This window comes from Bos indicus x Bos taurus, chromosome 2, assembly GCF_003369695.1.
Source record: "Bos indicus x Bos taurus breed Angus x Brahman F1 hybrid chromosome 2, Bos_hybrid_MaternalHap_v2.0, whole genome shotgun sequence".
NCBI classification, from domain to species: Eukaryota; Metazoa; Chordata; class Mammalia; order Artiodactyla; family Bovidae; genus Bos; species Bos indicus x Bos taurus.
The window spans coordinates 25,149,779-25,174,086 of record NC_040077.1 but is presented as its reverse complement, the minus strand read 5'-3'; the positions used below and the strand labels follow the sequence as shown (position 1 = coordinate 25,174,086).

The window sequence follows — 24,308 nt, the reverse complement described above, 5'->3', positions numbered from 1 at the left end:
GACTTCAGATGCTACAGAATTATAAGATGATAAATGTGTACTGTCTTGAGCAACTTCGTGATAATTTATAGTAGAAATAGAAAAACAGTACAGATTTAATGACTAAAAGGATGATGTAATAGTGAATAAATTATAAAATAAATTTATAAATAAATTATAAAGTTGTTTTCTTTACCTCAAAGTACTGCATCATCTTTCAAAAACATATAAATGACTAAGAAACTATCTTTGGAGTCTGATTTTAGCTTTTATCAACTCCAGCTAATAAAAAATTTTCATTTTCTACTTAAGACGATCAGGAAAAGAAAATGACAGATGATAATTTACATCTATTAAACAAATCAGAAAATAAATATAAAGAGGTAACAGCACCTAAAACTGATGATGGTGACAATAAACATATAAATAAAATCTGAGTCTTCAAATGACAGTATCTTAGATGAATTTTCTCAAATTCAAGAATCAATGAACTGGACAATACATTTCTAAGAGGAGGAAAAAGGGAAACACTGTATTCTCATCCACTAATTCATTCAACTGAAGGACTTGATCATACAATGTTCTGCAACAAGAACCTGGGCCATTTTTAAGCTCAAAGGATGCACAACAATATCCTTCATCTTTTATGATGCTTGTGCACCAAGATTTACTTGATACAAAGAGATTTTTAAGTATGTTTAAATTCATATTAAAATTTCTAATAAAGTTGCTATTATATTTTTTATTGCTGAAAATTAGTAAAATAACAAAATATAAACATAGCAAAAAAGATATAGATCTAGATCATTTGACCTAGATGGTTACTGGTGACAACTGTTTTTCTTAGTAAAACCAAAAGTTGGTATACTAAGGTATAGACCATAAAGCAAAAAAAATTAGTGAGTTTGAATATAACAACATTAAAGAGTTCTGTACCATATTTATGGTGGATATGATGGATACTATAAAAAAGCTAACAGACATGACAAAATGAAAGAAGTTATCTGCACTGTATGTAATCAACATGGAATATACAGAATATACAAGGGACATATGAAAAACAGTGGCTCTGATGGTAAACAATACAGGAGACAAAAGAGACATGGGCTCAATCCCTGGGTGGAGAAAATCCCCTGGCAACCTACTCCAGTATCCTTGCCCAGAAAACTCCATGGACAGAGAAGTCTTGTGGGTTACATGGGGTAGGAAAGAGTCAGACATGATAAAGTGACTTAGCGCAGCACAGCAGCCCAGCAAGACACACAGCACAGCAAAATATACCTTCTGGGCTATCAAACATGAGGAATCTGGATGATGCCAAGGGTTTCTTGGATACAGAGATACAGAAATACTCATGCACTCTGCTGAATGCAAATAAGTTTTATACAACCGTTATAAACAGCACACACTATTTATTCAATTTAAATCTATACATGTCCTATGCTCTATCAATTCTGCTGTTAGGAATATATTTTTTAAAAATGTTTACTAAGTCACAAAAGAGAACAGTTACAAGAAATTCACCACAATGTGAGGTAGCGGGGAGTTGGAGACACCCTGAGATTGATCACTGGAAGCCATAACAGATACACTATTCATTTTATGCAGGAGGTAGCAGCAGTGGACTACTGTACAGATAGGAACATATATAACAGCAACATGAGTTACAGGGGCAAAGAAGAAACAAAAAGGATAAGGAAAGGTGAAAATTATGTAATGGGAAAAAGACAGTACATCTAACAAATTCATTTCTACTCTTGAAACCTATTATGCTATATTACAACATAAATACTCAAAATATAGTATCAGTTCAGTCACTCAGTCGTATCTGACTCTTTGAGACCCCACAGACTGCAGCACGCCAGGCTCCCCTGTCCATCAACAAATCCCTCAGCTTGCTCAAACTCATGCCCATCCAATCAGTGATGGCATCCAAACATCTTATCCTCTGTCATCCTCTTCTCCTGTCTTCAATCTTTCCCAGCATCAGGGTCTTTTCCAATGAGTCACTTCTTTGCATCAGCTGGCCAAAGTATTGGAGTTTTAATTTCAGCATCAGTCCTTCCAATGAACACCAAGGACTGATTTCCTTTAGGATTGACTGGTTTGATCTCCTTTCAGTCCAAAGGACTCTCAAGGGTCTTTTCGAACACCACATTCTTCAGCGTTCACCTTTCTTTATGGTCCAACTCTCACATCCATACCTGACTACTGGAAAAACCATAGCTTTGACTAGATGGACCTTTGTTGGCAAAGTAATGTCTCTGCTTTTTAATATGCTATCTAGGTTGGTCATAGCTTTTCTTCTAAGGAATAAGTGTCTTTTAATTTCATGGCTACTGTCACCATCTGCAGTGATTTTGGAGCCCCAAAAAATAAAGTCTGTCACTGTTTCCATTGTTTCCCTAAGTATTTGTGATGAAGTGATGGGACCAGATGCCATGATCTTAGTTTTCTGAATGTTGAGTTTTAAGTCAACTTTTTCACTCTCCTCTTTCATCAAGAGGCTCTTTGGTTCTTTGCTTTCTGCCATACATGTAATGTCATTTGTATATCTGAGGTTATTGATATTTTCCCCCAAAATCTTGACTCCAGCTTGTGCTTCATCCAGCCTGGCATTTCTCATGATGTACTCTGTATATAAGGTAAATAAGCAGGGTGACAATATACAGCATTGATGTACTCCTTTCCCCATTTGGAACCAGTCCATTGTTCCATGTCCAGTTCTAACTGTTGCTTCTTGACCTGCATACAGATTTCACAGAAGGCAGGTAAGGTGGTCTGATAGTCCCATCTCTTTAAGAATTTTACACAGTTTGTTGTGATCCACACAGTCAAAGGCTTTGACATAGTCAATAAAACAGAATTAGGTATTTTTCTGGAACTCTCTTGCTTTTTCTATGATCTAACAGATGTTGGCAATTTGATCTCTGGTTCCTCTGCCTTTTCTAAATCCAGCTTGAACATCAGGAAGTTCACGGTTCACATACTGTCGAAGCCTGACTTGCAGAATTTTGAGCATTTCTTTGCTAGCGTGTGAAATGAGTGCAACTGTGCAGTAGTTTGAGCATTCTTTGGCATTGCCTTTCTTTGGGATTGGAATGAAAACTGACCTTTTCCAGTCCTGTGGCTCCTGCTGAGTTTTCCAAATTTGCTGGCGTATCGAGTGCAACACTTCCACAGCATCATCTTTTAGGATCTGAAATAGCTCAACTGGAATTCTGTCAGCTCCGCTAGCTTTGTTTGTAGTGATGCTTCCTAAGGCCCACTTGACTTCGCATTCTATGACTTCTGGCTCTAGGTGAGTGATTGCACCATCATGGTTATCTGGGGTCATGAAGATCTCTTTTGTATAGTTCTGTGTATTCTTGCCACCTCTTCTTAATATCTTCTGCTTCTGTTAGGTCCACACCATTTCTGTCCTTTATTGAGCCCATCTTTGCATGCAATGTTCCCTTGGTGTCTCTAACTTTCTTGAAGAGATCTCTAGTCTTTCCCATTCTATCGTTTCCCTCTATTTCTTTGCATTGATCACTGAGGAAGGCTTTCTTATCTCTCCTTGCTATTCTTTGGAACTCTGCATTCAGATGGGTATATCTTTGCTTTTCACTTTCACTTTCTTTTCTTTTTTTCAGCTATTTGTAAGGCCTCCTCAGAGAACCATTTTGCCTTTTTGTAAAATGGTATGCAAAATATAGTATGCTATACTAGAAATCAGGTATAAAAACATTGGACTTTTTCCTATACATTATAAAAATAATAGTAAGTACTAACTTGTTGTTAAATATAAATCCTTTACAAAATACGCATACTTTAATACAAAGAAAAAATGTCAAATAAAGATTACAATTTTACTCACTTTAGCTCCAACACTGCAACTGCCCGTGCTCCCCGTGCTCCCACTTGCAACTCCTGTAAATCTAGCTTCCAATAATTCTTGCCTTCTTGGATCCAGACTATGAAGCTCATCCATTGCACCTATTAAGACCAAAAAAAAAAAAAAAAGCACACTTACATATGTATTTATATACTTACATCTAAAATATATTTATGTAATTAGCTATGACAAACCTAAACAGCGTATTAAAAAGCAGAGACATCACTTTTCCGACAAAGATCCATATAGTCAAAGCTATAGTTTTTCCAGTAGTCATGTATGGATGTGAGATTTGGATCATAAAAAAGGCTGAGTGCTGAAGAACTGAAGCTTTTGAGAAGATTCTTGAGAGTCTCTTGGACTGCAAGGAGATCAAATCAGAAATCATCCCTGCATATTCACTGGAAGGACTGATACTGGGCTGAAGCCCCAATACTTTGGCCACCTGATGTGAAGAGCCGACTCTTGGAAAAGACCCTGATGCTGGGCAGGAAGAGAAGTGGCAACAGAGGATGAGATGGTTGGATGGCATCATGAACTCAATGGACATGAATTTGAGAAAACTCCGAGGGATAGTGAAGGATAGGGAAGCCTGGTGTGCTGCAGCCCATCTGGTCGCAAAGAGTCAAGACACGACTGAACAACAACAATTAGTTGAAATGTAAACATAAACTTAACGAATCTAAAAGCAGATGAATGTAAGGACTTTAAAGGTTTTTATAATGTCCACAATTATTTATCAAAATAACCTATGATGGATTTCCAACACTTTTTGACTGCAATCCACAGTAACAAATATATTTTCACCCAAATCAACACATACATACATACATTTTATATTAAAAGTTCCACAACTGTTTATTACTATATGCTGCAAGCTCCAATATTTTCTAGTTTATTCTAATCCATTAAAAAGGAAAAAATGCTGTTTGTGAGCTATTAAATTAATTTGATGAGCCATTAGTGGACCCAAGTCCACTTCTCATAATATAATCACCCTACTCTGAGCTTTACGGAATTTTGCACTAAGTGGTATTACTACTTAAATATTTTGCTTATATATAATTCATGACTTGGTTGTTTTGTTGTTATTTAGTTGCTAGGTCACGGTTTGACTCTTTTGCAACCCCAACTCTTTTGCAGCCCGCCAGGCTCTCTGTCCATGGTATTTCCCAAGCAAGAATATTGAAGTAGGTTGCCATTTCCTTCTCCAGGAGATCTTTCCAATCCAGGGATCAAATCCATGTCTCCTGCTTGGCAGGCGGATTCTTTATCATTAAGCCACCTGGGAAGCACTCAATTTATGACTAAGTGTATTTGAAACTGGGAAGACTCTTATTACTGTCATGTCCAAAGATTTTTTTGTACAGTGTTTTCAGTTTCTAGCAGGCAGACACAAACACACACAAATATCAAGCAGATCACTGAGATATCATCTATTATTAAACAACAACCCTAAGAATTAAAGAGGGGAAAATGAACTCCCTCGTGTAATTTCAACGAAGCAGACTAAAGCACCACAAATTCTAGTTAAAGTTCAACTAAACTCTTAAAAATCCTCTCCTCCATGTCTGCTAATTCTCTACTGATAAAACTTTAGGAGTGACCTAAGTGAGTCAAAGGGAGCTGGAGGATATTATCAGAATCCAAAACCACATGTGAAACATATTCAAACTACACTAGACCCCTTTCACACACCGTAATGTTTTTCTTCTAAAACTTAAGAGCTATTCCTATAGTCCTTAACCCTTTAAAGTTTCCTCATTATCTTCCACCTTCATCTGGATGGAGGGCTAGAGAGATAATGGCCACCCTTTCATGTTTATTAGCGTTTCTCTGCCTGTATGTATCTGCCCTGTCCATTCTTCATTCTTCCATCTTAGACAAAAAGGTAGCTAAGTCCAAAAACCTAAAGCCTTCATTTCTTGTTTTTGATCCTATTCCTTCTTAATATTCAAGAAATCTTGCATCTGCATGTGTCCCTGCTCTCTTGTGCATCTCTCCCCTCCCTCCCTCCTTCTGTCTCACATATGCCTTTAAAAAAAATAAAACTGAAGCTTGAATTTTGTGCAATTAATATCAGAAAATTTAATTATTTCCTTACACTGGTGATTTATAACCCTAACTAGTTTTAGGTCCCTAGAATCTAGTTTCTATCATAAGTATACTCCTGACAATGTACTTTCAAGTATCACTGCTGCTAAGTCGCTTCAGTCGTGTCCGACTCTGTGTGACCCCATAGACGGCGGCCCACCAGGCTCCCCTGTCCCTGGGATTCTCCAGGCAAGAACACTGGAGTGGGCTGCCATTTCCTTCTCCAATGCATGAAAGTGAAAAGTCAAAGTGAAGTCGCTCAGTTGTGTCCGACTCTTAGTGACCTCATGGACTGCAGCCTACTAGGCTCCTCTGTCCATGGGATTTTCCAGGCAAGAGTACTGGAGTGGGGTGCCACTGCCTTCTCCGTCAAGTATCACTAGTACTTCCTATTTCCATGGTCATCCAGTGGTTAAGAATCCACCTTGCATTGTGATACACCAGTTCAATCCCTGGTCCAGGAAGATCCCAGATGCCACGGAGCAACTAAGCCCGTGTGCCACAACCAGCCAGTCAGCGTTCTACAGCCTACGAGCTGCAACTACTGGGCCAACATGCAGCAACTCTGAAGTCCGCATGCCTAGAGCCTGAGCTCCACAACAGCAGCAAGCACTGCGACAGAAGCCTGCCCCCTGAACCAAGAGCAGCCCCTACCGCCCCAACTAGAGAAGGCCTGTGTACAGCAATGAGGACACGCTGCAACCAAAACATAAAATACATCTTAAAAAAAAAAAAACTGTCAGTTGGTTGACAGACAGGAAAAACATTTTCTGTAAGTCTTTGATTTTTATCCATTTTCTTCATAATGATTTGAGAAGAGGAAATGTTTAATTTTGAAGTGAAAATATCTAATTTTTCTATTTATGGTTATTATCTTTCTATTACCAAGAAAACTTTGCATGTCCCAAAGTGAAAAAACAATCTTTTTAAGTTTTATGTTTTTCCACTTAGGTCTATGATTTATCCTAAATTAATATTTGTGTATGGTAGGGGGTCAGAATTTTTTCCCATATGCTTTTCCTGTTTTATTCATCACCACTTATCAAAAAACAGAAGCAGCAAAATTCTGCATTCACCAATAGTTTTGGTGGGTTTCTCAGGAGCAAAAATATATATATATATATTATATACAGTACTAATATAAAGACAAACATGTAAACCAATGGAATAAAATAGAGAGCCCAGAAATAAGAATGCTGAGACCATTCCATGGGGGGGGAAACAGTCTTTTCAACAAACAGCACTGGAAAGACTGGATATCCACACGCAAAAATGTTAAGTTGAACACTTCCCTAACATCAAATACAAAAATTAACTCAAAATGGATCAAATGCTTAAATATAAAGACCTGAAACTGTAAAACTCATAGAAGAAAAACAAGGGAAAATCTTCAGACACTGGATCTGGCAATGATTTCTTGGATATAAAAACAAAAGCTCAGCAACACAAGAAAATATATGTAACTGGACTTTATCAAAATTAACTTCCCTGGTGGTCCAGTGGCTAATGTTCTAAGCTCCCAATGCAGGAGACCAGGGTTAAATCCTTGGTCAGGGAACTAGATCCCACATCCAAACTTGAAGCCTGTGCTACAAAGGCTTCAAGACCTTTGGAGGAGAGGATTTCAATCCGGGGCCAGAGACGAGGCTTGACACTCAGAGCTTTTTATGTAACAATTTTATTAAAGGTAAAATAGATACAGAAAGCTTCTGACAGACATTAGAAGGGGGCAGAAAGAATGCCCCACTGTAGTTTTTAGCAAGGCATATGTCTGTTAGCAAGCTGCTAATCAGATAAGAGAGAAACGTCAAGGTTGAGGGAATTTCACCAGGCCCCTGTCCCACAACATGCATTTTTAAGATAGAATACCAAAGGTGTGTCATTCTCCACCCCTCCCCCCCAAAAATGACCTGAATACTGGCTTGTTTAGCCATTATCAGCCCAGGTTTGAGAAAAGAAAAGAAAAGAAAAAAAAAAAAGTTAGTCTTAGGCTGAACCAATTTGAAGAAAGGCAGACTGCAAAGCAAATACATAGTTTCAGTAATACAGCTTAAGGAAAACATTTACATAAGAAAAACCCATTGGTTAGCTCAAGGTTTGAGAAAAGTTAAGTTGAGGCAGAACCAGGTAACCTCAACAGAGAAGGGGAAAAGCCTGCCACTTGTAGTGTATTTCCTCCTGCCACCTGGGAACTTCTGGTCTTCCTACCTGTTAACCCTCTTAAAAGTGAAAGTGAAGTCGCTCAGTTGTGTCCGACTCTTTGTGACCCCATGGACGGTAGCCTACCAGGCTCCGCAATCCATGGGATTTTCCAGACAAAAATACTGGAGTGGGCTGTAAATGGGAGAAAACATCTGCAAGTCCTACGTCTCATAACGGATTGCTATCTAGAGATTGCAATGCGAGAGACCTGGGTTGAATCCCTAGGTTGGGAAGATCCACTGGAGAAGGGAAAGGTTACCCACTCCAGTATCCTGGCCTGGAGAATTCCATAGACTCTAGTCCATGGATCGTGAAGATCTTTTTTGTACAGTTCTTCTGTGTATTCCTTCCACCTCTTCTTAACATCTTCTGCTTCCGTTAGGTCCCTACCATTTCTGTCCTTTATTGAGCCCATCTTCCCATGAAATGTTCCCTTGGTATCTCTAATTTTCTTGAAGAGATCTCTAGTCTTTCCCATTCTATTGTTTTCCTCTATTTCTTTGCATTGATCACTGAGGAAGGCTTTCTATCTCTCCTTGTTATTCTTTGGAACTCTGCATTGAAATGGGTATATCTTTCCTTTTCTCCTTTGCTTTTCACAGCTATTTGTAAGGCCTCCTTAGACAGCCATTTTGCTTTTTTGCAAAATTCTTTTTCCTGGGGATGGTCTTGATTCCGGTCTCCTGTACAATGTCACAAACCTCCGTCCATAGTTCATCAGGCACTCTGTCTATCAGATCTAGTCCCTTAAATCTATTTCTCACTTCCACTGTATAGTCATAAGGGATTTGATTCAGGTCATACCTGAATGATCTAGTGGTTTTCTCCACTTTCTTCAATTTCAGTCTGAATTTGGCAATAAGGAGCTCATAATCTGAGTCACAGTCAGCTCCTGGTCTTGTTTTTGCTGACTGTATAGAGCTTCTCCATCTTTGGCTGCAAAGAATATAATCAATCTGATTTTGGTGCTGAACATCTGGTCATGTCCATCTGTAGAGTTTTCCCTTGTGTTGTTGGAAGAGGGTGTTTGCTATGACCAGTGCGTTCTCTTGGCAAAACTCTATTAATCTTTGCCCTGCTTCATTCCGTATCCCAAGGCCAAATTTGCCCGTTACTCCAGGTGTTTCTTGACTTCCTACTTTTGCCTTCCAGTCCTCTATAATGAAAAGGACATCTTTTTTTCAGTGTTAGTTCTAGAAGTTCTTGTAGGTCTTCATAGAACTGTTCAACTTCAGCTTCTTCAGCATTACTCGTTGGGGCAGAGACTTGGATTACTGTGATATTGAATGGTTTGCCTTGGAAACGAACAGAGATCATTCTGTCGTTTTGGAGATTGCATCCAAGTACTGCATTTCGGACTCTTTTGTTGACTATGATGGCTACTCCATAATAATCACAATAGTGTGATCACTCACCTAGAGCCAGACATCCTGGAATGTGAAGTCAAGTGGGCTTTAGGAAGCATCACTATGAACAAAGTTATTGGAAGTGATGCAATTCCAGTTGAGCTATTTCAAATCCTAAAGGATGATGCTGTGATGATGCTGCACTCAATATGCCAGCAAATTTGGAATACTCAGCAGTGGCCACAGGACTAGAAAAGGTCAGTTTTCATTCCAATCCCAAAGAAAGGCAATGCCAAAGAATGCACAAACTACCGCACACTTGCACTCATCTCACACACTAGTGAAATAATGCTTAAAACTCTCCAAGCCAGGCTTCAGCAATACGTGAACCGTGAAATTCCAGACATTCAAGCTGGTTTTAGAAAAGGCAGAGGAACCACAGATCAAATTGCCAACATCCGCTGGATCATCGAAAAAGCAAGAGAGTTCCGGAAAAACATCTATTTCTGCTTTATTGACCATGCCAAAGCCTTTGACGGTGTGGATCACAATAAACTGTGGAAAATTCTGCAAGAGATGGGAATACCAGACCACCTGACCTGCCTCTTGAGAAATCTGTATGCAGGTCAGGAAGCAACAGTTAGAATTGGACATGGAACAACAGACTGGTTCCAAATAGGAAAAGGAGTACATCAAGGCTGCATATTGTCACCCTGCTTATTTAACTTATATGCAGAGTACATCATGAGAAACGCTGGGCTGGAGGAAGCACAAGCTGGAATCAAGATTGCCAGAAGAAATATCAATAACCTCAGATATGCAGATGACACCACCCTTACGGCAGAAAGTGAAGAAGTACTAAAGAGCTTCTTGATGAAAGTGAAAGAGGAGAGTGAAAAAGTTGGCTTAAAGCTCAACATTCAGAAAACTAAGATCACGGCATCCGGTCCCATCACTTCATGGCAAATAGATGGGGTAACAGTGGCTGACTTTATTTTTGGGGGCTCCAAAATCACTGTAGATGGTGACTGCAGCCATGAAATTAAAAGACGCTTACTCCTTGGAAGGACAGTTATGACCAACCTAGATAGCATATTCAAAAGCAGAGACATTACTTTTTCAACAAAGGTCCGCCTAGTCAAGGCTATGTTTTTCCCAGTGGTCATGTATGGATGTGAGAGTTGGACTGTGAAGAAAGCTGAGCACATAAGAATTGATGCTTTTGAACTGTGGTGCTGGAGAAGACTCTTGAGAGTCCCTTGGACTGCAAGGAGATCCAACCAGTCCATCCTAAAGGAGATCAGTCCTGGGTGTTCACTGGAAGGACTGATGTAGAAGCTACAACTCCAATACGTAGGCTACCTGATATGAAGAGCTGACTCATTGAAAAGACCCTGATGCTGGGAAAGATTGAGGTCAGGAGGAGAAGGGGATGACAGAGGATGAAATGGATGGAATCACTGACTCAACGGACATGGGTTTCAGTGATCTCCGGAAGTTGGTGATGGACAGGGAGGCCTGGCGTGCTGCAGTTCATGGGGTCGCAAAGAGTCGGACATGACTGAAAAACTTTGTTTCACTTTTCATCTAGAATATATAAAGACATCCTACAATTCAACAACAAAAACAATCCAATTAAAAAAATGGACAAAGAACTTGAACAGACACTTCTCCAAAGAAGACATACAGCTGCCCAACAGATTAAAGAAATGGACATCAAAATCACAATGAGATACAATTTCATATGCATTAGGATAGCTATAGTCAAAAAAAAAAAAAAAAACAAAATAACAACTGTTAGCAAGGATGTGGATAAGTTTGAACTCTTGCGTGTTGCTGGTGGGAATGCAAACTGGGGCAGTCACTATGGAAAATGGTATAGCAGTTCCTCAGAAAATTAAAAACATAATTATTACATGATCCAGAAAGTTTCTCCTCTAAGTGTGTGGAGGTAGGTGTGAGTGAGCTTCACTCCCAAAGGAAGTAAAAGCAAAGACTCAAATAGATATTTGTACATCCATATTGATAGAATTATTATTAACAGCCAAAAGGTAAGAGCACTCATAGTGTCCATCAAAGAATGAATGAATGAATAAAACGTTGTATATACATAAAGTGAAATTAAATATTATTTGGTGTGAAAAATGAAGGAAATTTACTTTCTATAGTTAAAGGAAATTTAGGCTAGAACATAAATAAGCTCCGAAGACATTATGCTAAGTGAAATATGTGAGACATAAAAAGACAAATACTGTATGATTTTGTTTACACAAGATTCCTAGAGTAGTCAAATTCATAGAGACAGAAAGTAGAATGGTGGATGCCAAGGGATGAGGGGCATGGGGGAATATGGAAGTAGTGTTTAATGGGTACAAAGGTTTGCTTGGGGAAGACAAAGAAAGCTCTGGAGATGGTAGTCACTGAACTATATATCTTAAAATGGTTAAAACGGTCAATCTTATTTATGTATATTTTACAACTCTTAAAAATAAAACAGAAAAAATAAATTGGACTTGTCAAAAATTTGAATTGGCTAGCTTAAAAAAATTATAAAAAAGGCAAGCAAGAGATTGAGGGAAAATGTTTACAAAATATGTATGTGCTATACATACTATGGAGTTCCCTGTGGCTCAAATGGTAAAGAATCACCCTGCAATACAGGAGACCTGGGTTTGATCCCTGGGTTGGGAAGATCCCCTGCAGAAGAGAATGGCTACCCACTCCAGTAGTCTTGTCTGGAGAATCCCATGGACAGAGGTGCCTGGCGGACCACAGTCCATAGACTGGCAAAGAGTCGGACATGACTGAGCAACTAACATTTTCACTTTACTCATACTATGTCTACTCTTTGGCTTGGAAACTGGTTGCTGACCCCGTGGAATTTAGCAGGGAAGAGGACATCAGTCCCTACTATCGTACCAGCCACCAATGCAGTATTTTGCTTCCCACTGTTTCTGTTTCTTAAGATGTATAGCTTCCTCTCCCCTTCACGAGGTGCTGCTGCTGCTGTTGCCAAATCGCGTCAAACTCTGTGCGACCCCATAGATGGCAGTCCACCAGGCTCCCATGTCCCTGGGATTCTCCAGGCAAGAACACTGGAGTGGGTTGCCATTTCCTTCTCCAATGCACGAAAGTGAAAAGTGAAAGTGAAGTCGCTCTGTTGTGTCCAACTCTTAGTGACCCCATGGACTACAGCCCACCAGGCTCCTCCATCCATGGGATTTTCCAAGCAAGAGTACTGGAGTGGTGTGCCATCACCTTCTCCATCATGAGGTGCTTGAGGAAGCTAATCAATCAAGGGAAAACAAAACAATTAGTTTCTAATTCAAAACCCTTACTGGGCTTCCCTGATTAAAAAATCCACCTGCCATGTGGGAGACCTGGGCTCGATCCCTGGGTTGGGAAGATCCCCTGAAGGAGGGCATGACAACCCACTCCAGTGTTCTTGCCTGGAGAATCCCCATGGACAAAGGAGCCTGGCGGGCTACAGTCCATGGGGTTGCAAAGAGTTGGACACAACTGAGTGAATAAACACACAGAAAACCCTTGCTAGAGTTCCCAACCTCACTGCAGTCCTTAATACCTTCTAACAAGTTTCTGTGACATTTTAAAGAGTCAGTATGTCCAAAAGCCCCTGGTATAACTCCTGGCACATAACATATGCTTAACAAATATTAGAATACCTGTATAAAAATCTAACAAACTTGACTACTAGAGCTTTCCTTCTCAAAATGCAGTCCATTGATACCAACACCTGTTATCACCTCAGATGCATAAGAAAGGCAAACCTTGGGTTCCACCCCAGACCTACCAAATCAGAATCCATATTTTAAGAAGATCCTCAAAAAATTATGTACATCCAAGTTTGAGAAGCACTGCTATACAACAGGGGATACCACAACTGTTATAAAGAGCTTGATCACAAGGTATTTTGGTCCTTGCAGGCCACTGGGCAAAATTTATGAAGAGACTTATGTAACAAGAGAGAAAAGCCTCCTACATATTTTCTAATGATAAAATGTAAGGTATAATGATATCTGTATATGGTATTTTATAACAGATCAGTCTGCTAATGGAATGGACTTGGTGGGGGGGAGGGGAGCAGCAAAGGAACATTCCGCCTAATTCAAGTTTCCTATCATCAAAATATAAGTACTCCTCTGATAATGATGATCAGATTTTAAGGATTTATCTTTGAAAAAAATCTTTTCTGAAAAATAAGTACTGCCATATGCTGATATTAACCCGGAAGCACATGATTTTAATTAGCATATTCATTATTTCAAAGGCAGTTAGAGAAGTCTATTAGATTATTCTTGTGATATTTGCCTTTCGCTCTGTCATTACAGTGCAGATTAATCACTTCCAATTGAAGGTTAGATAGAGTTCCTCAAGTGCACAATTAAATTGATTCTGAATTATGGAAACATTCTTTGTGCTTGCATCAGTGTCTGAAAAAATGCTGCTGGAACTGTAGTTTGGGGTTGGAAAATATATTCAAGCAAATTCATGTGGGAATGAAGTTCTCATTTTGACAGGATGAGAACTGTATAAAGCAGCTTGATGTTACTTGTAATTCAAACATCAGTTACCACTCAAAGACTTTACTGCAGCTAAATTTCATAAATGAATGCTCTTATGCCTTGTAATTTTACATTAAATTCATTTAAAAATATTTTCAACTCCATATAAAAAGTTAGTTTCCAAAACCAATCAGTATTTGATAATAGTGATTGAGGGCTGCCTCTTTGTTCAGAAAAATCTCAAACTCAGTCCTAAAATCAAAAAACTGCAATAAAATGTTACCACTGCTAAGCCAGTCAGGATATTCAGCTTCAAACAAAAATGTGTACAGCTGGTGCTAGTTAAGTCCATGAGAACAAATCGAGTTCACTGTTGACCATACTGATTCTGTAACACGTAATAAATTCACATAATTTCAGCAAAGTACCTGCTGATGAATTGTACAACGTATAACAGTAGGCTCTGAACACCTCACATTTTTACAAGCTTTGTAGATGTGTCTAACTAAGCCTCTTTCTCTTTCACACGTATTTTTACCATTATCAGTTGTAGCACATCTTACCAGATTCCACTTCAGATTGTACTTAGTGTTTTCTCAACTGTGAAAATATTTTTACCTGAAGTTGTTCCACACAGATTATTCACAGAAGCTAATTTTTCTGCCACTTCAAACTTGGTATTGATGCCTTAAATCAACAACTGAGTAACATCAATAAAATCTGTGGATTCATCAAGACAAGGAAAACCATTCTAAATCTTTCGCCTTGTTTTTAAACTGACTATTGATATTGCTTCAAATGTCCTCAACTCTTAAATCAACTGTTCTTGCCAAAAAGTTAATAGTCTAAAACAGATTTATTTTCTCTGGACACATTTCTTTGACTGCTGCAATCAAACACAATTTAATTAACTCACCATCAGTAAACAGCTTTCTTTGCTTGGCTAATGAATGAGTTGCTCAGAAACTTATTTTGGTGGCAGCCTCATTTTCAACTTTTTATGAAGTTACACTGTAATGAAATGTTCCATTTTAAATGGACTGTTACTTTAAAAATTTGAGAGTTAAGAATACTGTGATGTATGCTTAGTCTAGTAATGTCAATATATACTTTATTCTTCTACCACAGCTACAGTGTCACTGCAAAAGATAAGAACAATTTTTTGCTATCTAACTCAATAATAAAATAATACATGCTCCAACTGTGCCTTAAAAAGCACACCACTCAGAGTTCATTGTTCTCTATTTTTCTTGTTCTGACATGATGTATATGCATATATAAATATTGAAAATTTTATTTAAAAAAACTAAATATTACAGACTGGAAATACACATGACATTCAAAATACTGTCAAGGTGTAACTGCAGCACTGAAATTCGTAGTGAACCAAAGCAGTAGGAAGTGAAGAGAATGCCATACAGGAGCTCTGTCACAACTACTCAGCTTTGCCATTATAAAGCAAAAGCAGCTGTTGTCCCAATAAAACTTTATTCATAGGTACTAAAATCTGAATTTCACATGTCACAAAATGTTGTCTTTTGATTATTTTTTAAATCAGGAGTCAGGTCATTTGCTGACTCCTGTTATAGCTAACACACTTCTGATACATCCAAAATTTGGATCCTTAATTATAAGAAGTGAGATTTTTCTTAAGAATAGGTAATTTTACCATGATCCATTAAATTCTTCAATATACAATAATGGTTTATATTTTTGAAAAAGAAAAAATTACAGAAGACACTATAAAGACCACATCATCCTTACAAGAAAACCCCATCCCAAAATACAACCACCTATCTCCTAGCTATGCTACTATTCTTACTAAACTGCCCCCCACAATCTACCATAAACCCATAAACCCATAAACTTCACATAAAACATAAAACAAGAGACGTCACTACTCAAATTAGAGCTCAATCACATCCTATTTTATGAAGAACAACTTTAAGAAAACAACAAAAATAAAACCACAATTTGACCCACTAGAGTCTGTCATGGTCCCTTCTAGTAGGTTTTCTCTCTCTCCCCCTCTCTTTCATACATACATTCCCAAACTCACTCATTAAATGTTAACTATAAAAATATGGTCTCCCAAGGTGGTCATTCTGAAACAAGATACCATTATTTGAACATATTAGCAGCTCTGGTTGGTCAATATTACTTTACTTAGCACCTATTTTTAGACGGTGAATCAATTTTTCATTATGCCATTTTTAAATTACCTGAACTCTTCATCTTCCTTAGCAGATGGTCAAAAAAAAAAAAATCTAGAAAGCATGTTTTCAAAAGGTTAAAACCAGAACACTAGTTAACAAAAAGTAAAGAAATGAGTTTGTTCAGTAAGACACTTTTAATATTAGAGTCAACTGCTACTCAGCTATTACTTCACATTTTTTTAATTCAAAACTTCCTTTACTCTAAAAATATTTTAATTCATTCTAGATTTTGTTACTTTTCACATTACATATGATAAACTGATTTATACAGAACAGTAAAGTCTTTCTTCAATTAATACTTTTCACATTATGCCTTACAAGGCAGAGAACTGTAGATTAGAAATATAATAAAGTTAGAAAATTTTTCAACAAGATAAAATATTCCAATTAAATAATTCCTTTTCATTAGTTTTTAAAATGCATTTGAAAGTACAGGAAACAAAAAGAATTCAACAAGTTTACACTGTTGAACACTCTAGAATTACTTTTGACTCATCTTTAAACATCTACTCTAGCACTGCTAATAAACAGAACATACCTATTTTCATATACAGTATTTTGTATCATGTATTCAATGGATATACTTATTATTTTTGTTGAATACACTGCATTCTATCATTTATTCCACTGTCTGATCCTCTATTTAAAATCAAATCTTCTAATTTTTTGGCAGTTAAATAAACATGTTAAATGAGCTATCACAAGAGTAGCCCAATTTATTTCCTAATAAACTTTCTCTCCCAGGAATCCAATGAAAATATCACCTACATTTTTATAATGATTTAAAATATTAACATTTGGACATTTAATCCATTTAAAATTTAACTATATATATCTAGAATTTTTTTCAACAGTTAATAATTTCTCACAAATTCAACATTTCCTCACTGATTTGAAATACCTCTTTAGTCAAGTATCACATTCCAATATAAACATGGATGTATTTCTGTACTTAATTCAATTCTGTTTCCCTGAACTATTTCTGAACCATATATATCTCCATCCTATCTCTCCACACAAATATTTGTGTATTGTATATATACACGTAAATATTTCACCTACAATGACTGAAAAAAAGTAAGCATACAAAGCCAGATTCCTGAATCTATTCTATTGATATACATTCAGTAAGATAAGCCTGTGATAAAGAGAAAACAGATCTGATCTAGAATCACTCCAAATCAGATTAAAATGCTTAAAGATAAGGGGTGAGATATTAAACACTTTAATTTATAACACTTCCAGCAAAGGATTCACACAACCCTAGACCAAATTTTAATATATGTACTGTGCATCAGAAGTAAGGCACAAGAGTTTTCATTTAAGCTTCAATTTTAATTTAAGAATTTAATTTCAATTTTATTCTTATAAATAAAAAAAGAGTCTGAGCTAATTTTTCTTTCATCAAAAATAAAAACACACACACAGACAGACAAGTTGTACACACACACAGGAGGCCAAGTTCCTTTCCCTCTCCATGTTTCAGCTTCTTTATGTATAAAATGGCGATAATATAAGTATATACCTTATAGTTGCTAAAGTAAAACAAGTTAATATGAAGAGTTTTGAACTATACCTGACACTAAGCAGTCAATAATGTAAACATCTATGTATGCTAAAATACAAGTGCTAAGTAAACACTGCCATGTATAATGTATATAAGCTCTCTTCTAGCTTTCCCCCTTAAGTCAGAAGTTCCTGGTAGGTAGAATGGCATAATACTTCAATGCCTAATTTCTTTCATGTATTAATAACATAACTAACTCCTTTCCCTCTAGCTTAAAATAATTTACTTTAAAAATCAATCTCTGAATAGCATTGAAACATGTATATTATCACACGTGAAATAGATCGCCAGTCCAGGTTCGATGCATGAGACAGGGTGCTCAGGGCTGGTGCACTGGGATGACCCTGAGGGATGGGATGGGGAGGGAGGTAGGAGGGAGGGTCAGGATGGGGAACACATGTACACCCATGGCTGATTCATGTGAATGTATGGTAAAAACCACCACTATATGTATTGTAAAGTAATTAGCCTCCAATTAAAATAAATTTAAAAAAATACATGCTAAAAAAAAATAAAAATCAATCTCTGCTTCCATTTATACACACACACATATATATAATCTTAATACTAGTCTATTTTTCTATTTTACCATATACTATGAGCTTCCCTGGTGGCTCAGAGGTTAAAGTGTCTGCCTGCAATACAGGAGACCTGGGTTCGATCCCTGGGTCGGGAAGATTCCCTGGAGAAGGAAATGGCAACCCACTCCAGTATTCTTGCCGGGAGAATCCAATGGACAGAGGAGCCTGGTGGGCTACAGACCAGGGGGTCGAAAAGAGTCGGACACGACTGAGCAACTTTACTTTCACTTTCTTTAAAAAATAAGGAGACTGAGACAATAAGAGGTTAATGCCTTTTGTTAGAACTTACACCCACTCAACTAAGCATCCGTGTTCCAAAAAGAACAATCCAAAAGGAGGGGGTAAGGGTATGAGTGAGAAAGAGTGCATGCAGAGACAGCACGTGATTGCACATGTAAGAAGGAATACTCTCTAAAATTACATCAATCTACCATAATAATATAATACATGTATGTATTTTAATAAAATTTAAATTTCTTAACAAACTTAACTTCAACTTTTATGCTAAAATTGATGAGTACTGAAGCTGCCTAACGGGTACATTAAGGTTCACTGCAATATTCACTCTACTTCAATAAATTAGATTTTTCTCATAATAAAAAAGTAACTTTTATATTTTTCCACAGGTTTGTGAAGAAATTTGTGTTTTAAGGGCATTTGCAAATTTAAGAATCAGAAAGTTATCTGGGGCTTCCCTGGGGGTACAGTGGTTAGGAATCCGCCTGCCAATGCAAGGGATGCAGGTTCGAATCCTGGTCTGGGAAGATTCCACATGCCCCCAGGACAACTAAGCCTGTGTGCCACAACTACTGAAGCCCTTGAGCCCTAGAGCCTATACTCCATGGGAGAAGCCACTGCAACAAGAGGCCCAAGCACCAAAACTACGGAGTATCCCCCGCTTTCTGCAACGAGAGAAAGCCTACAAACAGCAACAAAGACCGAGCATGGCCAAAAATAAATAAATAGTTAAAACAAAAAAGAAACAAAGTTACTTGGCACCCACTACTACCATCAAGACCATACACTACTTCCTGTTCTTTTATATTTTCTTGTTCTTTCTTACTCTCTCTCTCCCTTCTTCCCTTTTTTCATTGTTTCCTTCTTAAATAGATGATGCTCTAAGTTCAAGCAAAACCTGGGGGTCTAGGACATTACACATCAGGGAGCACGGCACTTTCAGCTTGCGTTCAGTCGCGTTCGGTTCTTTGTGACCCCCATGCACTGCAGCCTGCCAGGCTCCTGTGCCTGTGGTATTCTCCAGGCATGAGGACTGGAGTAGGTTGCCATTTCCTGCTCCAGGGGATCTTCCTGACCCAGGGATCAAACCCATGTCTCTTGTGCCTCCTGCACCTCGGGCAGATTCTTTCACCACTGTACCACCTGGGAAGCCCAAGACACTACACTGCTTACTGCTCTCTACCCTGTGTTCTTCCAGTCATACAAAAACAATCTGCCACATTATTATGTTTTCATGAACATAATTTTCATGGCTACCTAACATTCCATTAAAAGGATGTACATTAATGTTTAATTATCCTATTATTGATGACTCAAATGGTTTCTAATATTTTGTTATTAAAAATAGTGCTACAACAAACACCATCCTACCTAAAATGTTTGTCTGAACCTAGGATTATTTCCTTAAAACAATGACTCTTAAAGCATGATAGGAAAGACAATTGTAAATATTTATTATCTCTTTCCAGACTCACCCCAGCTATCTCCATCCACACTAAGTAACTATGCAGAAAAAGATTAACACAGTGGACCTGAGGATGCTATCCCAGCAAAGAAATTCTCACCTTTCTGTAACTAATAAGGGTGGCTCACAGTGCTGAAATTATACAATGTACCATAGCTAGGAAGCAGATGCTCCAGTAAAAACCTTCAAGTGCAGGGTAGTCTCCAGTGGACTTCCCTCGACAGACACACTGCACACAGGTTGCTCAAACTTCACTGCTGGGGGAAGTGTGTTCACTCTCTGCACCCTCTCTTATAGGGGAGAGAACACAGGGAAGCCTAAATATGGATCCCAACAGGCTCTACCTACTCTTTTTCCCCTTATGATCCAATTGTTCATCTTTACTATGTCACCATAATATATCTCAACTATGAATACAACTATAGTGTAAGCCCACTAGTCTATCAAAACTGACACAGTATCTGAAGCCCAAAGACAACTCCAAGACAGGCTGAAAGGACACCTGGTCACTAGTGAAGCCCCAGGTTCATAGCTCTAGGCAAGAACTGGCAATTATCCTACTTTTTGAGGTTACGGAGAACCCTGGAAGTAAGGTAACCTTACGTATCTCCTCCCATGCCAAGACACATTTAATGCTTCTTAGTTCTGAAGCTCCTTGGCAGACAAGTCATTCTGAGTCTGCAGCTGCATCAAAGAGTGGGTTATCATCCTCCTCTCCCAAGAATACAGCTCCAGAGGAAGAGCAGTGGGAAGGGGGCAGCTGAACAGATCTAGATCTGTTCTCTGAAATATCCAGATCTATTAAAGAATGACCAACATGTAGAAGACTCTCAGTAAGTATTTGTTGAATGAATAAATGAATATTCTCAGTTATGCTATTACAAAATCCTCAAATTCAAGAAACCTAGTCAACAACTAAATTCGTATCTCAGTTCCACCACCTAGTAATTCTCAACTTGTTCTCTCATTCATAAAATGAAATAGCCATCTAACTTGCACTTTGAAGATGAATGTAATACTACGTATGGATAAGCTCCATATAGCATAGGAACAGACAAATGACGTGACAGATTATATTTAGAAAAGCAAGGAACTATAATTTCCTAGAGATAAGTGGGTTGTTACTGTTGTTCAGCAGTGTCTACTCTTTGCAACCCCATGGACTGCAGCACGCCAGGCTTTCCTGTCCTTCAACAATTCCCAGATTGCTCAAACTCATCTCCATTGAGTCAGCGATGCCACCAACCATCTCATCCTCTGTCCTCCCCTCCTGCCTTCAATCTTTCCCAGCTTCAGGGTTGTTTCTAATGAGTCAGCTCTTTGCATCAAGGAGCCAAAATATTGAGCTTCAGCTTCAGCATCATTCCTTCAAATGAATATTCAGGACTGATTTCCTTTAGGATTGACTGGTTTGATTTCCGTGCTGTCCAAGGGACTTTTAAAAGTCTTCTCCAACACAACAGTTCAAAAGCATCAATTCTTAGGCACTCAGCCTTCTTTAAGATCCAGTTCCTATATCGACAGAGATAGCTTTGACTAGATAGACCTTTGTCTATAAAGTAATGTCTCTGCTTTTTAATATGCTGTCTAGGTTGGTCTAACTTTTCTTCCAGGAGCAAGCGTCTTTTAATTTCATGGCTTCAGTCATCAAATGCAGTGATTTTTGGACCATAACAAAATAGTCTATCACTGTTTCCATTGTTTCACATCTGTCTGGCATAAAGTGATAAGAGTGTATGAATTTTGAGTTTTAAGCCAGCTTTCCCACTCTCTTCTTTCATCTTCATCACAAAGCTCTTTAGTTCCTCTTCAATTTCTGCCATGAGGGTGGTGTCATCTGCCTATCTGAGGTTATTGATATTTCTCCCAGAAATCTTGATTCCAGCTTGTGTTTCATCCAGCCCAGCATTTTACATGATGTACTCTGCATGTAAGTTAAGCAAGCACGGTGATAATATACAGTCTTGCTGCTAAGTCACTGCAGTCGTGTCCGACTCTGTGCAACCCCATAGACGGCAGCCCACCAGGCTCCCCCGTCCCTGGGATTCTCCAGACAAGAACACTGGAGTGGGTTGCCATTTCCTTCTCCAATGCATGAAAGTGAAAAGTGAAAGTGAAGTCGCTCAGTCATGTCTGACTCTTAGCGACCCCATGGACTGCAGCCCACCAGGCTCCTCCGTCCATGGGATTTTCCAGGCAAGAGTACTGGAGTGGGGTACTCCTTTTTCTATTTGGAACCAACCTGTTGTTCCATGTCCAGTTCTAACTGTTGCTTCTTGACCTGCATACAGATTTCTTAAGAGTAAGGTCAGGTGGTCTGGTATTCCCATCTCTTGAAGGATTTTCCACAGTTTATTGTGATCAACACAGTCAAAGGCTTTGGTATAGTCAATAAAGCAGAAATAGATGTTTTTCTGGAACCCTCTTGCATTTTCAATGATCCAGCAGATCTTGGCAATTTGATCTCTGATTCCTCTGCCTTTTCTAAATCCAGCTTGAATATATGGAAGTTCATGGTTCAAGTATTGTTGAAGCCTGGCTTGAAGAATTTTAGCATTACTTTACTAGTGTGTGAGATGAGTGCAAGTGTGCAGTAGTTGGATCATTCTTTGGGAATGGAATGAAAACTGACCTTTTCCAGTCCTGTGGCCACTGCTGAGTATTCCAAATTTGCTGGCATATTGACTGCAGCATCATCACAGTATCATCTTATAGGATTTGAAATAGCTCAACTGGAATTCCATCACCTCCACTAGCTTTGTTCGTAGTGATGCTTCCTAAGGCCCATTTAACTTCGCATTCCAGGATGTCTGGCTCTAGGTGAGTGATCACACCATTATGATTATCTGGGTTATGAAGATCTTTTTTGTACAGTTCTTCTGTATATTCTCGCCACCACTTCTTAATATCTTCTGCTTCTGTTAGGTCCATACCATTTCTGTCCTTTATTGAGCCAATCTTTGCATGAAAGGGACTTAGCAGAAGCAGTAGCGGTTGCATGAAATGTTCCCTTGGTGTCTCTAACTTTCTTGAAGAGATTTCTAAGTCTTTCCCATTCTATTGTTTTCCTCTATTTCTTTGCACTGATCACTGAGGAAGGCTTTCTAATCTCTCCTTGCTATCCTTTGGAACTTGGCATTCAAATGGGTATATCTTTCCTTTTCTCCTTAGCTTTTTGCATCTCTTCTTTCCACAGCTATTTGTAAGGCCTCCTCAGAGAGCCATTTTGCTTTTTTCCCTTTCTTTTTCTTGGGAATGGTCTCGCTCCTTGTCTCCTGTACAATGTTATGAACCTCCATCCATAGTTCATCAGGCACTCTATCAGATCTAGTCCCTTAAATCTATTTCTCACTTCCACTGTATAATCGTTAGGGATTTGATTTAGGTCATACCTGAATGATCTAGTCATTTTCCCTGCTTTCTTCAATTTAGGTCTGAATCTGGCAATAAGGAGTTCATGATCTGAGCCACAGTCAGCTCCCGGTCTTGTTTTTGCTGACTGTATAGAGCTTCTCCATCTTTGGCTGCAAAGAATATATAATCAGTCTGATTTCAGTGTTGATCATCTGGTGATATCCACATGTAGAGTCTTCTCCTGTGTTGTTGGAGAGGGTGTTTGCTATGACCAGTGTGTTCTCTTGGCAAAACTCTGTTAGCCTTTGCCCTGCTTCATTCTGTACATCAAGGCCAAATTTGCCTGTTACTCCAGGTGTTTCTTGACTTCCTACTTTTGCATTCCAGTCCCCTATAATGAAAAGGACATCTTTTTTCGGTGTTAGTTCCAGAAGGTCTTGTAGGTCTTCACAGAACTGTTCAACTTCAGCTTCTCCAGCATTTTTGGTCAGGGCACAGATTGGATTACTATGATACTGAATGGTTTGCCTTGGTAACAAATAAAGATCATTCTGTTGTTTATGAGATGGCATCCAAGTACTGCATTTCAGACTCTCTTGTTAACTATGATGGCTACGCCATTTCTTCTAAAGGATTCTTGCCCACAGTAGTAGCTATAATGGTCATCTGAGTTAAGTTCACCCCATTCCAGGCCATTTTAGTTCAATGATTCCTAAAATGTTGATGTTCACTCTTGCCGTCTCCTGTTTGGCCACTTCCAATTTGCCTTGATTCACGGACCTAACATTCCAGGTGCCTATGCAATATTGCTCTTTACAGGATAGGACCTTGCTTCTATCACCAGTCACATCCACAGCTGGGTATTGT

The 24,308-nt window shown here is 38.5% G+C and overlaps 1 protein-coding gene across 3 annotated transcripts in view; it reads right to left on the bottom strand.

The window, feature by feature from the left end:
• Positions 1 to 24,308, bottom strand: part of TLK1 (tousled like kinase 1) — a 182,329-nt gene that overhangs the window by 109,639 nt on the left and 48,382 nt on the right. For all 3 annotated transcript variants that reach the window (XM_027557899.1, XM_027557920.1, XM_027557909.1), the window contains exon 2: positions 3,839 to 3,957. In XM_027557899.1, the coding sequence (XP_027413700.1) occupies positions 3,839 to 3,957 (119 nt within the window). The remainder of the gene's footprint in view (positions 1 to 3,838; positions 3,958 to 24,308) is intronic.